This window comes from Arachis hypogaea, chromosome 20 (assembly GCF_003086295.3).
Source record: "Arachis hypogaea cultivar Tifrunner chromosome 20, arahy.Tifrunner.gnm2.J5K5, whole genome shotgun sequence".
NCBI lineage: Eukaryota > Viridiplantae > Streptophyta > Magnoliopsida > Fabales > Fabaceae > Arachis > Arachis hypogaea.
This window is the reverse complement of record NC_092055.1, coordinates 121,464,911-121,482,310: the sequence shown is the minus strand read 5'-3', so window position 1 is coordinate 121,482,310 and position 17,400 is coordinate 121,464,911. Positions and strand designations below refer to the sequence as shown.

Below are 17,400 nucleotides of genomic sequence, written 5' to 3'. Positions count from 1 at the left end.
TCAATTGGTCTTAGCACTGGAACATTGAGAAGAGTTATTTCCTCATCAAGACTTCATCACTCTAGTTTGTTCTCTTAACTTGGTTTTATTCTTCCATGTTCTTTGTTATGTTCAATTTTGTCATTCAGATACTTTTATGATTAATTAATGCAAGGATTATTTCTCTTTAATTTAATTTCAATTCCAATAATCATGTCTTCTTTTAATTCCCTTTCATGTGCCATGGATTCTTTATTTACAATGCGTGAGTAGTTTCATTACTTGATAGGGAGTTGATTAAAAGGAATTCTTGAGTTGGAAGGATTGAAGGAGAAATTTATAGTTGGGTTAAATGTTGGATTGTTATCCTGTCACTAACGCCAATCCCTTTGAACTAAGTGGGTTGTAACTCGTGAATAGATCTGGCAGTCCAACTTGTTTGACTTTCCCTTACCTAGTAAAGGATAACCAAACAGAGTAACCGTTAATTATAAATCAATCTTAAAAATCACTCCATCAATGATAGAGATTCTAACTAATCAATTCCCAGTCAAGGCTTTCATTTATATTATTTAAAATTCCTCAATTTAAATTCCAATTTACTTAGCTCAACTTCTTGGAACATCTGATTAATAAAACAGCACACTTTTCTGCAACTCGTTGGGAGACGACCTGGGACTTAAAACTCCCAGTAATTTTAATTTAAACTCTCTGTGACATATTTCTAAATTGATAGGCAGATTTTCGGTGAGTTAAGAACTATACTTGCAATGTAACCATTTTAATAAATTTTTAATTCACCAGCTTCTGCTTCCCATCAATTTTTGGCGCCGTTGCCGGGGAGTTGCAATAGAGTGCTAATTTTATTAATTAGAATTTATTTATTTGCATTTTATTTAATTTTGCTACTATGAGCTGCATGTTTCTTCCGTCAAATGACGCGTTCACTTCCTAATCCGCGCTTGCTAATATTCGATCCTGAAATTAAAAGGACTATTTCACGAATAAGGCGAGAACAGTGTAGGTTAGCCCACTTTGAGGGCGGATCTGAAAGTGAATCTGAGGAAGAAACCAGCCCTCGTTCTACTGATTCGGTTGTTTTACGTGCAGAAAATATGGCAGCTAGAAGAGTTACCATTCAAGAGGAAGGAGCTCCTGATTTTACAATGCAACCGTTTCAAGCGCATCATCCAGCGGTAGCTACGGATTTTGAGATAAAGACCGCACTGCTAAATTTGATGCCCAAGTTTCATGGCCTACCTGCTCAAGAGCCTATCAAGCACTTGAGAGATTTCCAGGTAGCCTGTTCTACTGTCAGGCATGATGGCATTGATGAAACTTCAATTCTGCTGAAAGCTTTTCCGTTCTCTCTTGAGGGAAAAGCAAGAGAGTGGTACTACACTCAACCTCTAGCAAATGTATCCAACTGGGATACACTCAGAAAGGAGTTTCTGGAGAAATTCTTTCCATCTGAAGTTACTGATAAACTGAGGAATGATATCTCTACAATTGTTCAGGACGACAATGAGACTCTCTTTGAATACTGGGAGCGCTTCAATAATCTTCTGGAAGCATGCCCCCACCACATGATTGACAAGATCGTGCTACTCAGCTATATCACACAAGGTATGAGACCCCAAGATAAAACCACATTGGAAAGTGCCAGCAATGGGTCTATGAAGAAGTACAAGACCACTGATGAAGCTTGGCAATTGATCAGTGATTTAGCTGAATCTACTCGGAACCACAGACAGAAGCAAGGCTGTTCAAAAACCGTTACAGAAGTATCTTCTGGCATAGAGACTGCTGCTCTAAATCGAAGCATCTGTGAGATGACCAACCTGCTGAAGCAAATGCAGTTGAGTCAACAAGCTCAGCAAACTCAACCGCAGGAAAACCAACAACTAGTTCCACAAAGAATTTGTGGAATTTTTGCTGATTACAGCCATTACACTGATGAATGCCCGCAGCTCCAACAAGATGACAACATGGTGGCATCCACTCACAACTTCTATGACCGCCCCAACCAAGGGTACAATCAAAGTGGAAATAATAACCATGGATGGCAGGACAATTCAAACCAAAATTGGAGAGACAACAATAATAGGGGAGGCAGAGATAACCAGGGAAATCAGAGGTGGAATAATAACAATAACAGGCAGCAAAATCAACCTTACCGAGCACCTCACCTGAGGCAAAACCAAGGACCACCGAACAATCAGCAGCAAACCTCTCAATTTACTCATTCTTCTGTATCTTCTAATGAAGATTTATTACAAGCTTTTGAGAAAAGACAACTGGCCATGGAAAATACCATCGTGAATAGTATTAACGCCAGTCTGAATGGTTTCACCTCTACTCTGCAAGCTCTTATGACACAACTTGGTTCAACACAAAATTCCAGTAACCAACCTTCAAGCACCACTGGAATCCCCTCTCAACCATTACCCAATCCAAAGGGAGGCATTAATGCCATCACCCTGAGGTCCGGAACCACACTGCAGGAGAGGAATCAGGAGGAACTAAGCTCACCATAATACGCCTCAGCTGAAGAGGTGGTAGAAATCGAAGATGTTGAAGAGGAAGAGGACATACAGGACATAGCTGAAGAAGAGATAGCTCAACCACAGGAAGAAGCACAAAAAGGCGCAGGCACCACAGAAAACACTACTCCCATTCCATTTCCACAACTCGCAAGGAAGCCCAGGAAGCAGCTGGAACCTGATCCTAAAATGGTAGAAATATTCAAAAAAGTTGAGGTAACTGTTCCCCTTTTTTATGTTATTCAGTAGGTACCTAAATATGCAAATTTTCTAAAAGACTTATGTATCCATAAAGACAAAATTAATGAATTAGAAACTATTCCTTTAGGTAGTTCTATATCTGCTTTAATGGGAGGATTACCTGAAAAATGTAGTGATCCAGGTCCTTGCATAGTTAGTTGTACTATTGGTGGTGTAGTAATTTATGATTGCATGTGTGATTTAGGAGCATGTGTCAGTATAATGCCTTTGTCTATATATGATGTTTTAAGGCTCCCTCCCTTAAAAAGGTCGGCAGCTCGTTTTGTGTTAGCAGATAAAAGCATCATTACAGTGGCTGGAGTTGCTGAAGATGTTTTGGTGAACATTAAAGGGCTCACATTTCCCACTGATTTTTACATCTTGGAGATGCCCCATAATGATTCAGATAAGCCATCATCAATCCTACTTGGAAGACCATTCCTGAAGACATCAAAATTCAAATTGGATGCTTTTTCAGGAACATACTCCTTTGAAATAGATGGCCGCATAGTGATCTTCAATCTGAATGGAGTCATTGACAACCCCCCAGAAGATCGTTCTATCTTTCAGTGTGATGTCATAGACGAGAGTGTGGCTAAAGTTCAAAAAGAAGAGTTTGAAGAGAGGCACACTGGACAAGATCCAAGTGTGGGGACCCTCTTGACTGACAATGAGGACACTTCGCCATTTTCACAAACCCCAGATAATCTAGAGCCTGCCCATGATCAAAAGTTAGAATTGAAACCTCTTCCTCCACATCTCAAATATGCTTATCTTGAGGATGAGCAGAAGCTTCCGGTTATTATTGCAAGAGAACTGACTTCTCAACAAGAAGAGCAGTTACTTGATGTGCTGAGGAAGCATAAGAAAGCAATTGGGTGGAGTTTGGCAGACATAGTGGGAATCAACCCTCAAGTATGCGAGCACAGAATATTTTTGGAAGATGGAGCAAGACCTGTCCGTCAACCACAAAGAAGATTGAATCCCACCATCTTGGAAGTTGTCAAAAAGGAAGTGACCAGACTATTGGAGGCCGGTATCATATATCCCATTTCAGACAGTGAATGGGTAAGCCCAGTACAAGTTGTGCCCAAGAAGTCCGGAGTCACTACCGTGAAGAATGAGCATGGAGAGCTCATAACAACTAGAGTTCAGAATGCTTGGAGAGTCTGCATTGATTACAGGCGTCTCAACCAAGCTACCCGTAAGGATCACTACCCACTTCCATTCATTGATCAAATGCTGGATCGCCTGTGAGGTAAATCACATTATTGCTTTTTAGATGGTTACATAGGTTATTTCCAAATTCATATAGCTCCTGAGGCAGAAAAAGACTACTTTTACATGTCCTTTTGGGACCTATGCTTATAAGAGAATGCCCTTTGGCTTGTGTAATGCACCAGCTACTTTCCAAAGGTGCATGATGAGTCTTTTCTCTGATCTTATTGAGGACTGTATGGAAGTTTTTATGGACGATTTCAGCGTTTATGGTGATTCTTTTAACCTTTGCTTAGATGGATTATCTAGAGTATTAGATAGATGTGTTAATACAAACCTTGTATTGAATTTCGAAAAATGCCACTTTATGGTAAAACAAGGGATTGTATTGGGACATGTGATATCTAATAATGGCATTTCTGTAGACCCAGCAAAGGTGAATGTTATTTCTAGTCTACCTTACCCCTCTTCTGTGAGGGAAGTCCGTTCGTTCATTGGCTATGCAGGTTTCTACAGGAGATTTATTAAAGACTTTAGTAAGGTGGCACTTCCCTTATCCAAATTACTGCAGAAGGACATTGAGTTCGAGTTCAGTGAAGATTGCAAAAAAGCATTTGATAAGCTGAAGACTGCTCTAACTCAAGCCCCAATTGTGAGAGGACCCGACTGGCGCCAGCCATTTGAAATCATGTGCGACGCTTCCAACCATGCGGTAGGAGCAGCGCTGGCTCAGCATGAAGGTAAGGATCCTTTTGTTATTGCCTATGCGTTTAAGACTTTAGACACTGCCCAGTCTAATTATACTACTACTGAGAAAGAGCTACTTACTATTGTTTTCGCTCTGGATAAATTTCGAGCTTATTTACTTGGTACTAGAGTGGTAGTGTATTCGGACCATGCAGCTCTAAAGTATTTATTAGCTAAAAAGGAATCCAAACCAAGACTTATACGTTGGATACTGCTGTTACAAGAATTTGATTTAGAAATAAAGGATAGGAGTGGTAATCAAAATTCAGTAACGGACCACTTGAGTCGCCTTGAACATATTAAGGATGATTCTACTCCTATAGATGATAATTTTCCTTTTGACAACCTGCAAGCAGTATCTGAGGTAATCCCTTGGTACGCACCTGTTGCTAACTATTTAGTTAGCCGCACATTTCCTCCACATTTCTCTAAACATCAAAGAGACAAGCTGAAAAGCGAGTCTAAATATTATATATGGGATGACCCATATTTATGGAGATGTGGCGCTGACCAGATAATTAGACGTTGTGTACCTTAATCAGAATTCCAGTCCATTTTAGAGGCATGTCACTCATCTAAGAGTGGAGGACACTTTGGCCCTCAAAGAACAGCTAGAAAGATCTTAGACTACGGATTCTGGTGGCCTACTCTTTTTAGAGATGCTGCTGAGTTTTGTAAATCTTGTCACCCATGCCAGAAATTTGGTAACATATCCAAGAGGGATGAGATGCCTCAACAATATATGCTTTTCTGTGAAATTTTTTATGTCTGGGGCATTGACTTCATGGGTCCATTTCCAAATTCTAGTGGATATTTTTATATTTTGTTAGCTGTGGATTATGTTTCCAAATGGGTGGAAGCAATTCCTACCCGCACTGACGATGCTAACACTGTTGTTTTCTTTGTGAGAAATCATATTATATGCCGCTTTGGATCACCACGAGTGATCGTGAGCGATCAAGGCACCCATTTTTGTAACAGGAGACTAACAGAATTGATGAAGAAACATGGGATAATCCATAAAGTTGCAACAGCTTACCATCCCCAAACTAATGGGCAAGCCGAGGTGTCAAACAGAGAAATTAAGCGTATCCTGCAGAAGATAGTAAAGCCTCATAGAAAAGACTGGAGCACCAGACTACAAGATGCACTGTGGGCATATAGAAGAGCATACAAGACACCCATTGGGATGAGTCCCTTTCGCTTAGTTTATGGAAAAGCTTGCCATCTTCCAGTTGAAATCGAACACAGAGCCTTCTGGGTAGTTAAAGAGTGCAACATGGAAATTGAGAAAGCCGGAACTGAAAGAAAGTTGCAACTACAAGAACTGGAGAACCTTCGCCTAGAAGCTTATGAGAACTCCAGAATATACAAGGAAAAGATGAAATCTGTGCATGATCAAAACATCAAGAAGAGAGAGTTCCAACCTGGAGATTTTGTTCTCCTTTACAAATCTCAACTGAGGCTCATGCCCGGTAAGTTGAGATCAAAATGGGAAGGTCCATAAAGAATAGAAAAGACTGAACCGTACGGAGTCTATCACCTAAGCCATCCTTCAAGTTCTGAACTTATTAAGGTTAATGGACACCGCCTAAAGCTGTACCATGGTGAAAAGGTGCAGAGAAATAAGGAGCTTAAGATCTTCCACTTGGAAGATCCCTACATAGCAGCAGATTGAGCTAGTGGAGCGTCCAACTTATGGACGTAAAAGCAAAGTGCTTGGTGGGAGACAACCCACCGCGGTATGATCGTTCCTTTCTTCACTTTTAGTTTTTCTTCTTTAATAACTCTTCTCTTTATTAGTGCTTCCGTGCTCTTTCAATTACATGTCTTTATCTTTCCTAAAAAAAAAAAAAATTTCCGCCGCGCGACGCGATCGCACCAGCGACGCGTCCGCGTGGCAGGAAAAAAAAAAAAAAAAAATTACGCAGGAGGCTGGAGTCATGCCAATGCACAAATTATTCCACGCGACCGCGTCGCATGGAAATCATGGCCTCCCACGCGACCGCGTGCCCTGCATTTTCGACGTAAAAGGGTGCACAATGCTATATTGTGCGAGAGTGGTGCTGGATTGGTGCTGGAAGCACAATCCTTGTCACGCGACCGCGTCGCCGACGCGGCCGCGTCAATTATTTTCTGACGCACACTCACGCGATCGCATGACCCACGCGATCGCGTCACCCAATTTTGGCAATTAAAATGAATCGAACAGAGAGTTGTGCTGGAGCGAGGCTGCACTCGCGCCAGCAGCGCAACATAGGTCACGCGACCGCGGGACCGACGCGATCGCGTCCCCTTCCCTGACGTGCCCCCATGCGAACGCATGCCCCAGGCGGCCGCGTCGCATGCGCCGCACAGCTAAACCTCAATTGCCAAATTATCTTATCTTTCTTTCCTCCAGATCCTAATTTTTCTTTTCCCTCCTTCTTCCTTCTTTCTTCTTTCCCCCTTCTCCTTTCTATCTCACTCTCTCTCTCTCCTCCATTAACAAGGTTTCACCTTCTTCTTCCTTCTTCTCTTTTCTATCATTCTTATTATATTATGTATATATTATTTTTTTTCTTTTCTTTTTCTTTTCGAACTTTTATTTTCTTTATTCTTCTTTTCCCTTTTTACATGGTGTTAGAAAATTTTTTGAGTCATTATCCCTCACTATATGCTTGTGACTTGTTACAATTTATTTGACAATTATTATTATTATTATTATTTTTGGGGATTGCTTGCATGTTCAATTTCATACTTTTTACATCTTGTTTAACATGCATGCTATGTGTTTGTAAAAAAGCCCATGTGGCATTATGCACTTCTCTATGTTCCTATACTATTCAATGCTTGCTTTTCACAACTTTCTCCTATTATTTTATTAATTGAATTCAATTGTCAATACAAACGTGATGGCTTGTTACAAAGTAATGCTTGGTCTATGCTACTCATGCCCTTTGCCAGCATGCTAATAAACACCTTGCATTCACTTGTCTTTTTATGCACTAGCTATTTCCCATTGATGGCTTTTCATATGTACTAGAGAGCATGTGTTAATGTCATCTACATTTTATTGTGCATCATTCACCCTCTTTTCCGTTTTCTTCCTTGCTGTATCTCTCTTTGCATTTAATTTTCTTTCTCTTCCCTTCTTTCAGGATGGCCACCAAGAAAGGAAAGGAGAAATCAACTTCCAGACCACCAGCAAGAAGAGGAACTAAAAGAGCATTAGTGGCAGAACCTTCTTCAACCGCAGTCAAGCCCTCAACAAAACGAGTCAAGAGGATAATAAAGGTTGACGAAAAGGAGAAAGCCTTTCCAGCAAAGGACGCTGCGTGATTTTCCAATCGCTACTGTGAGCAGATGTTTCCCATCCTGGCAGAAAGGAACTATAACAATGAATACCTTCTTATCCTCCCGTCCAATATTGCCACCTTTGTTGAGCCGCAAATTGAGCGAAGACAATGGGGTTTCCTACGAAAACAGCCAAGGCAGGTCAATCTTTCTTGGGTAGTTGAGTTCTACTCCAACTTCTACATGCCGACCCTGCAGTCTATTTATGTCCGGCAAAAAGCAAGTCCCCATCACAGAAGAAGCCATTCAGCAAGTTCTGAGTCTTCCCCCTATTCCTGTAGGAATGGACACATTTCAAGAAGCCACCCTTCAGCGCCAGAGATACCAATTTGACTGGGACTCCGTTCTCGGAGTCATCGCTTTACCTGGCAGCCGTTGGATCTACGGATACCACCGTTCCCGCCCTAAGGGAATCTTGGCTTCCGCACTTACCTTGGAGGCTCGCATATGGGCACAGATCATGTCCCATTACGTCTTTCCGAGCACTCATGAGTCCTCCTTCACTGCAGACATGGCTGTTCTACTATGGTGCATCCTTACAGACCAACCTATGAATCTTTCAAGACACATCCGAAATTCTATGGAGCATGTACAAATCACGGGCAACCTACCTTTTCCCGCCCTGGTCTCAGATCTTGTCTCAGTAGCCGGAGTCTCCTACAGAGCTGGAGACACCAAAGCCATGCTTCCACGGGATAATCAATATGTCCCTCACGGGAAATACCTCAGACTTTCAGCAGCCACTACAAGCCAGCCTACTGAGCCAGTTGAAGATATTCCTTCTTCAACACCACAAGCATCTACAACCGAGAAATTGCTCCAACAGTTACTTGAAAAGTTGGATGGGTATGAAAAGAAAGCTAAGATGAGAGAGCGCCGTAACAAGCGCCGATTCACATACCTCAAGGAGCTGATCATGGGCAAATTCATGGACTCAGACACTCCGGACTCCACTTCTTTTACCAGCACCGGGAGCCATGATGGTCCCGACTGTGGAGATACTGCTACCAGCCCACCCCTGTTTCTGACAGATGGCACCGAGGACGGTGCAAAGCCTTAAGTGTGGGGAGGTCGGTGAGTACCTGACTTCCGGAGGTAAATTCTCTTCTCTGGCACCAATAATTAGGATATTTTAGTTAGATTTTTCTTTCTTTTATAGAATAGAATAAATTTCATAGGTTAGAATAGTTGCATGCATGTTCTACTTGATTGAAAAGATAATAAGTTTCTTTTAAAAATCTATCTTTGGAACAAAATTTCACTAATTTTTCAAAATTTTTATGATAAATCTGCTTGAGTTGTATTTGGAACATGATGTTTGAGCTAAAGAACACACAACCTGTGAAAGATTTGAGCCTTTATGTATGGTTACACTATTTAACCATAATCATTTTATTCTTGTGTGTTTACTTCTCTATGATTGTAATCTATATTTTGTTTTATCTTATATGTCCAGTATTTATTATATTTACATGCTTGCACATGATTGAGGCCATTATTTGTTTAAACTCACTTATCCAAATCAAGCCTACCCTTCTCAATTACCTTTGTTAACCACTTTGAGCCTTTAATTCCCATTTGTTCGATATTTTACCACATTACTAACCTTAAGCCGAAAAAAACAATTATATCCCAAATTGAATCTTTGGTTAGCTTAAGATAGAATTGTGTGTGTTAGTTAAGTATGGGAAATTACGGGAACAAAAGTTGTTGAGGGAATATGTCATGAAAATTTAAAGGGAATTTGGATACCTACTCATGTAAAAATATAAGAATGAAAAATCTATGTGCATTGATAAGCTTTAATTATTCAAAAAAAAATAAAATAAAATAAAATAAAATAAAAAATAAATAAATAAGGGGACAAAATTACCCCAATGTTAAATTCATAATTCAAAGATCAATGCACATATGATAGAATTAAAATACAAAGTTGAAACATGAGTATGGGTTGAAAAAGGGAATTATGGGTAGCTAAGCATGAATTTAAAAGTATATAGAATATATGTATATTAGGTGAGAGCTTAGGTTAATTAAAGATTCAATTTATAAAGCTCACTTAGCCATATGTATATCCTTACCTGCACCTTGGCCCCATTACAACCCTGAAAAGACATCATGATGTTTGCATTGGTATATTAACTGTTGTTGATTGGTTAAGAGAAAAACAAAAGTTAGAAAACATGACTAGAAAAGAATTGAGTGATTACCCTATACACTAGAGATTAGAGCGTACATACATTATCAGTGAGGGTTCAATGCTTGAATTTTCATGTTTCCTGCTTTCATAAGCTATCTTCTTGCATTTTTATCGGTTTTATTGTATAATGATAGAATTAGTGGAATTTAATTTGTAACTGTTTTGAAGGGCTTATTTACTTTTGATCAAGTGGACAATAATCATATAGTTGCATTTATTTATATACGTAGGATTGTATTGCATTTCATGAGTTTCTGCATGTTCATACTTATTTCCTTGTCTCCTTCAATTTAGCATGAGGACATGCTAATGTTTAAGTGTGGGGAGGTTGATAAACCACTATTTTGTGGTTTATATTGTGTTTAATTGTGTGGTTTTGTCATGATCCTTGCCCACTTATTCATCAATTTAGCATGCATTTAGATTTCCTTCCTAAATTCAGTACATGTTTGAAAATTGCTTCCTAGAGACTTTAATTATTTACTTTTAATTCTCCTTTATTCCATTCGATGCCGTGATCTGTGTGTCAAGTGTTTCAGGCCTTATAGGGCATGAATGAGATGGAGATTGGAGAGGAAGCTAGCAAAAATGGAAGGAACACAAGAATTTGAGGAGGTAACCAGCGAGAAGTGACGCGGTCGCATGGCTCACGCAACTGCGTGAAGGAGCACAAATCGCAAGCGACGCGGTAGCGTGTACGACGCGAACGCGTGGAGAAGAAAAAGCACAAGCGACGCGCCCGCATGGACGACGCGATCGCGTGACATGTGCGATCTGCATAATCTGCAGAATTCGATGGGGGCGATTTTGGACCTTATTTTGGCCCAGTTTTTGGCCCGGAACAGCAGACTAGAGCCAGAGAATATGCAGAAACAAGAGAGACATTCATTCAGTAGTTTTAGATCTAGTTTTTTCACTCTCTTAGGTTTTTCTCTCTAGTTTTTAGAATTTTAATTTTCAATTGGTCTTAGCACTGGAACATTGAGAAGAGTTATTTCCTCATCAAGACTTCATCACTCTAGTTTGTTCTCTTAACTTGGTTTTATTCTTCCATGTTCTTTGTTACGTTCAATTTTGTCATTCAGATACTTTTATGATTAATTAATGCAAGGATTATTTCTCTTTAATTTAATTTCAATTCCAATAATCATGTCTTTTTTTAATTCCCTTTCATGTGCCATGGATTCTTTATTTACAATGCGTGAGTAGTTTCATTACTTGATAGGGAGTTGATTAAAAGGAATTCTTGAGTTGGAAGGATTGAAGGAGAAATTTATAGTTGGGTTAAATGTTGGATTGTTATCCTGTCACCAACGCCAATCCCTTTGAACTAAGTGGGTTGTAACTCGTGAATAGATCTGGCAGTCCAACTTGTTTGACTTTCCCTTACCTAGTAAAGGATAACCAAACAGAGTAACCGTTAATTATAAATCAATCTTAAAAATCACTCCATCAATGATAGAGATTCTAACTAATCAATTCCCAGTCAAGGCTTTCATTTATATTATTTAAAATTCCTCAATTTAAATTCCAATTTACTTAGCTCAACTTCTTGGAACATCTGATTAATAAAACAGCACACTTTTCTGCAACTCGTTGGGAGACGACCTGGGACTTAAAACTCCCAGTAATTTTAATTTAAACTCTCTGTGACATATTTCTAAATTGATAGGCAGATTTTCGGTGAGTTAAGAACTATACTTGCAACGTAACCATTTTAATAAATTTTTAATTCACCAGCTTCTGCTTCCCATCAGCTATCCAATGACATCTTGGATAGTTCAGATAGACCATCATAGAAGATTCCTATGATGCTCCATTCTGAAAGCATGTCAGAAGGGCACCTTCTGATCAATTGCTTGTATCTCTCCCAAGCTTCATAGAGGGACTCACCATCCTTCTGTCTAAAGGTTTGGACTTCCACTCTAAGCTTACTCAATTTTTGAGGTGAAAAAAACTTTGCCAAGAAGGCATTGACTAGCTTTTCCCAAGAGTTCAGGCTTTCCTTAGGTTGTGAATCCAACCATGTTCTAGCTCTGTCTCTTACAGAAAAAGGAAAGAGCATAAGTCTGTAGACTTCAGAGTCAACCCCATTGGTCTTGACAGTGTCACAGATTTGCAAGAACTCAGCTAAGAACTGATGAGGATCTTCCAATGGAAGTCCATGAAACTTGCAATTCTGTTACATTAGAGAAACTAATTGAGGCTTAAGCTCAAAGTTGTTTGCTCCAATGGCAGGGATAGAGATGCTTCTCCCATAGAAATCAGGAGTAGGTGCAGTAAAGTCACCAAGCACTTTTCTTGCATTGTTGGCATTGTTGTTTTCGGCTGCCATGGTTTCTTCTTCTTTGAAGAGCTCTGTTAGGCCCTCTAAAGAGAATTGTTCTTTAGCTTCTCTTAGCTTTCTCTTCAAGGTCCTTTCAGGTTCAGGATCAGCTTGAACAAGTATGCCTTTATCTTTGTTCTTGCTCATATGAAAGAGAAGAGAACAAGAAAGTAGGGAATCCTCTATGTCACAGTATAGAGATTCCTTGAGGTGTCAGAGAAAAAGAAGAATAGAAGGAGGAGGTAGATGGAGGAGAATTCGAACATATAAAGAAGGAGGGAATTCGAATTGTACCTTGAGGAGGAGTCTTAGTCCCTTAAATAGAAGGATATGAGAAGAGGGGAAGAATTTTCAAAAATTAATTAAAATATTTTAAAAAGAAATTTGAAAATTTGATTGAGATTTTCGAAAACTAAGATTGGGAAAGAAATAAAGTGATTTTTGAAAAAGATTTTGAAATTAGAAAAAGATTTGATTGAAAAAAATTAATTTTAAAAAAGATGTGATTGAAAAGATATGTTTGAAAAGATATGATTGAAAATCAATTTAGAAAAAGAAAATTTTTAAAATTAAAGTTGATTACTTGACTATCAAGAAATTAAAAGATATGATTTTAAAATTTAAAGTTTGATCCTTTCTTAATAGGCAAGTAACAACTTGAAAATTTTGAAGTAAATCTTTAATTGAAGCAAGGATTTTTGAAAATAGTAAAAATAAATATAAAATGGAAAGAAATTGATTTTGAAAGAGATATGATTGAAAAGATATGATTTGAAAAAGATTTGATTTTAAAAAAAATATGAAAACTTGAAAAAAATGTGAATTAAAAACAAAATCTTCTCTCTAGTGTCATCCTGGCGTTAAACGCCCAGCCAGGTACCCTGGCTGGCGTTTAAACGCCAGTTTTCCTTCTTCACTGGGCGTTTTGAACGCCCAGTTTTTTCTGTTTGTTTCCTCTGCTGAATGTTCTGAATCTTCAATTCTCTGTATTATTGACTTGAAAAGACACAATTTTAAAAATATTTTTGAATTTTTAATGATGAGAAACAATAAAAATTTCAACTAAGATCAAATAAACAATGCATGCAAAACACCAAACTTAAATATTTTCATATAAGAGACACTAACAAATTGAGAATGCATATGAGAAACAACAAAACACACAAAACAAGAGAATTTAAAGATCAGAGCAATGAAATCATCAAGAACAACTTGAAGATTAATGAAGAACATAATGCATGTATTCGAAAAATGCAAGAATAAAAACATGCAATTGACACCAAACTTAAAATTAGACAATAGACTCAAACAAGAAACATAAAATATTTTTGGTTTTATGATTTTAAAATTTTTTTGTATTTTTTTCGAAAATTATATAGAAAAGAAAATAAAGAGAATCAAAACTTTTAATAAGAATTCCAGGAATCATGCAATGTTAGTCTAAAGCTTCAGTCTAAAAAGATTAGACATGTTTGGCCAAGCTTCAACAGGACATTACATTCAATAGCTAAATTGATGAGATTCAATCAGCTTTTGTGATGGTGGGAACATCACCTTGAAACTTTAGAATTCATTCTTAAAAATTCTGAAAAGTACCTAATCTAAGCAACAAGATGAACCGTCAGTTGTCCAAACTCGAACAATCCCCGGCAACGGCGCCAAAAACTTGGTATGCGAAATTGTGATCATCAACAATGGTGCCAAAGGACTTGGAGCTCTTAAACGTGAATCACACTTTGTCACAATTCCGCACAACTAACCAGCAAGTGCACTGGGTCGTCCAAGTAATAAACCTTACGTGAGTAAGGGTCGATCCCACGGAGATTGTCGGCTTGAAGCAAGCTATGGTCATCTTGTAAATCTCAGTCAGGCGGATTCAAATGGTTATGGAGTTTAAGGTGATGAAAATAAACATAAAATAAAGATAGAGATACTTATGTAATTCATTGGTGGATTTCAGATAAGCATATGAAGATGCTTTGTTCCCCTTGAACCTCTACTTTCCTATTGCCTTCTTCCAATCATTCATACTCCTTTCCATGGCAAGCTTTATGTTGGGCATCACCGTTGTCAATGGCTACATCCCGTCCTCTCAGTGAAAATGGTCCTGATGCTCTGTCACAACATCGGCTAATCAGCTGTCGGTTCTCGATCATGTCGGAATAGGATCCATTGATCCTTTTGCGTCTGTCACACGCCCCACAATCACGAGTTTGAAGCTCGTCACAGTCATCCCTTCCCAGATCCTACTCGGAATACCACAGACAAGGTTTAGACTTTCCGGATCTCAGGAATGGCCGCCAATAATTCTAGCCTATACCACGAAGGTTCCAATCTTAGATTAGAAACCCAAGAGATACGTATTCAAGCCATTGCTAGTAGAACAGAGGTGGTTGTCAGGCACATGTTCATAGGTGAGAATGATGATGAGTGTCACGGATCATCACATTCATCAAGTTAAAGAACGAATGAATATCTTGGAGAAGAAATAGACTTGAGTTGAATAGAAAAACAATTGTACTTTGTATTAATTCATGAAGAACAGCAGAGCTCCACACCTTAATCTATGGTGTGTAGAAACTCCACCGTTGAAAATACAAAAGTGATAATGGTGTAAGCATGGCCGAATGGCCAGCCCCCAAGGTCTAGGGACTAATCGTCCAAAGATGTGTGTGTGTGTAAAAATACAATAGTGAAAGGTCCTATTTATAGAGAACTAGTAGCCTAGGGTTACAGAAATAAGTAATTAATGCATAAATCTTCTTCCGGGCCCACTTGGTGTGTGCTTGGGCTGAGCATTGAAGCATTTTTGTGTAGAGACTTTTCTTGGAGTTAAACGCCAGCTTTTGTGCCAGTTTGGGCGTTTAACTCCAGCTTTTGTGCCAGTTTTGGAGTTAAACGCCAGAATTCTTGAGCTGACTTGGAACGCCAGTTTGAGCCATCAAATCTCGAGCAAAGTATCAACTATTATATATTGCTGGAAAGTCCAGGATGTGTACTTTTCAACGCAATTGAGAGCGCATCAATTGGGCTTTTGTAGCTCCAGAAAATCCACTTTGAGTGCAGGGAGGTCAGAATCCAACAGCATCTGCAGTCCTTTTTCAGCCTCTGAATCAGATTTTTGCTCAGGTCCCTCAATTTCAGCCAGAAAATACCTGAAATCACAGAAAAACACACAAACTCATAGTAAAGTCTAGAATTGTGATTTTTATTTAAAAACTAATAAAAACATAATAAAAACTAACTAAAATATATTAAAAACATACTAAAAATAATGCCAAAAAGCGTATAAATTATCCGCTCATCAATGATTCAAATAATAGAAAAAATCTGAAAAGAAACAAGAAACAACTTATTTCACAAGTTTTATTACGACAGAAAGAGTTTAGAAGAAAACGCTAAGCGTAAACCATCAGGAATAGATGCACAGTAGTGGAAATGGTTCCTTCAATATCGTTTGAAGGAGTCTACGAAAGTAATTAACATTGAATTGGTACTCCATTTAGTGTTGCAATTTTAATCATTTTGAATACCTGAATAAAATGATTGATTGAAAGTGATAGAATTAAAAACCTAAAATACCAGTCCAATATGTTTCTAACCCTTAAAAAAAGATGGGGGCACTATTAAGGAGTCATTACGTTTTAAAATTCATTGCATAATTAATTGTATTTTTGTCTTTATTTATAGCAAAAGCATAGACAAAATGCTCTAAATCGGTCGAAGCAACTTTATTCACATACTGTATGTTCGAAAACATTGGCAAGGTAAAAGGATGAAGAGGTAATTATGTGTCTATTATCTTTCATATATTTTTTCGTGTTTTGTGATATTTATTTGTTACATGTATGATTGTGTAAATATTTAATGTGGTTATAGGAGAAACTACAGCAAAGACGCATTGATAGAGGAGAGATATGGGCTATGGCTCATTTAAAAAAAGATGGCTCGTATATGAATGATGATGCGCATATTGTTGGAGTAAGTATTGGTTAATAATTATTTACATCTCTTGCTCTATTCATGTTGCTAACTTCAAAATTACAATAACCCAACTCTGGTATGTCTATAGGAAGTGATTACAAATATCGAGAGAGATGGTTCCTTGAAGGAGATTTCACTTAGTGATTCGCTTGTGCAAGTCCTTGGAAAGGACGAGTTCGGGGGTTAGGTTTTGGACCATGTCCAACCGAAATTATTCGTAATCCTACACAACAATCGAACTCTGGAGTGCAAATTGAGGAATATCAGAAGGAGATTACAGAATTAAAGGCAGCGGCAGCAAAACAAAGGCAGAGAAAGCAAAAGAGAAGGCAAAGAGATAGACTATGGAGAATCTATTAAGATACATAATCCAACAGCAAGGAAATACTTTACCACTTGAGTTGATGCACAACTGAAGTCTTTGGAGAGTGCAACAAAATAGAGATCTTTTAACAATTAATTTTTTTTGTTTCCTTTATAAACAGTGCACTTTGAGGACAAATTGCTATTAACTATTTTATTTGGTGATTTATATGTATAATTTGGATTATTCTAGCATTGTGTTTTACATGAATTATAATTTTTTTACTATAATTGAAAACATAATCAGTTAAATTAATACGTAACATCTTTAAATTAAAAGACTTTTTAAATGTTGATTGTGATATGAAATGAAAATTCAAATAAACTATTTAAATGAAAATAAAAAATACGAAGTTTAGCGGTGGTTACTATTGAACGCCGTAAAATTTACTATTTTTAACTACAATAAATAGTGACGGTTATCTCACCGTCGTGAAAAGGGTCTCAAATCAGTTTTAATAAAC

At 38.1% G+C, this 17,400-nt stretch overlaps 1 protein-coding gene and 2 non-coding genes across 3 annotated transcripts in view; 2 read left to right on the top strand and 1 right to left on the bottom strand.

The window, feature by feature from the left end:
• The window catches only part of LOC140183191 (uncharacterized), a 38,187-nt gene extending 21,427 nt beyond the window's left edge, over window positions 1-16,760 (top strand). Inside the window, exons 2-4 of the mRNA XM_072231212.1 lie at window positions 16,280-16,333; window positions 16,469-16,570; window positions 16,662-16,760. Of these exons, the coding sequence (XP_072087313.1) occupies window positions 16,280-16,333; window positions 16,469-16,570; window positions 16,662-16,760 (255 nt within the window). The remainder of the gene's footprint in view (window positions 1-16,279; window positions 16,334-16,468; window positions 16,571-16,661) is intronic.
• Window positions 1,464-1,571, bottom strand: LOC112787518 (small nucleolar RNA R71). Its single transcript, XR_003194928.1, has one exon. It is a non-coding gene; the product is annotated as a small nucleolar RNA R71 (small nucleolar RNA).
• Window positions 12,089-12,196, top strand: LOC112788607 (small nucleolar RNA R71). Its single transcript, XR_003195966.1, has one exon. It is a non-coding gene; the product is annotated as a small nucleolar RNA R71 (small nucleolar RNA).
• Window positions 16,761-17,400: the final 640 nt, after the last annotated feature.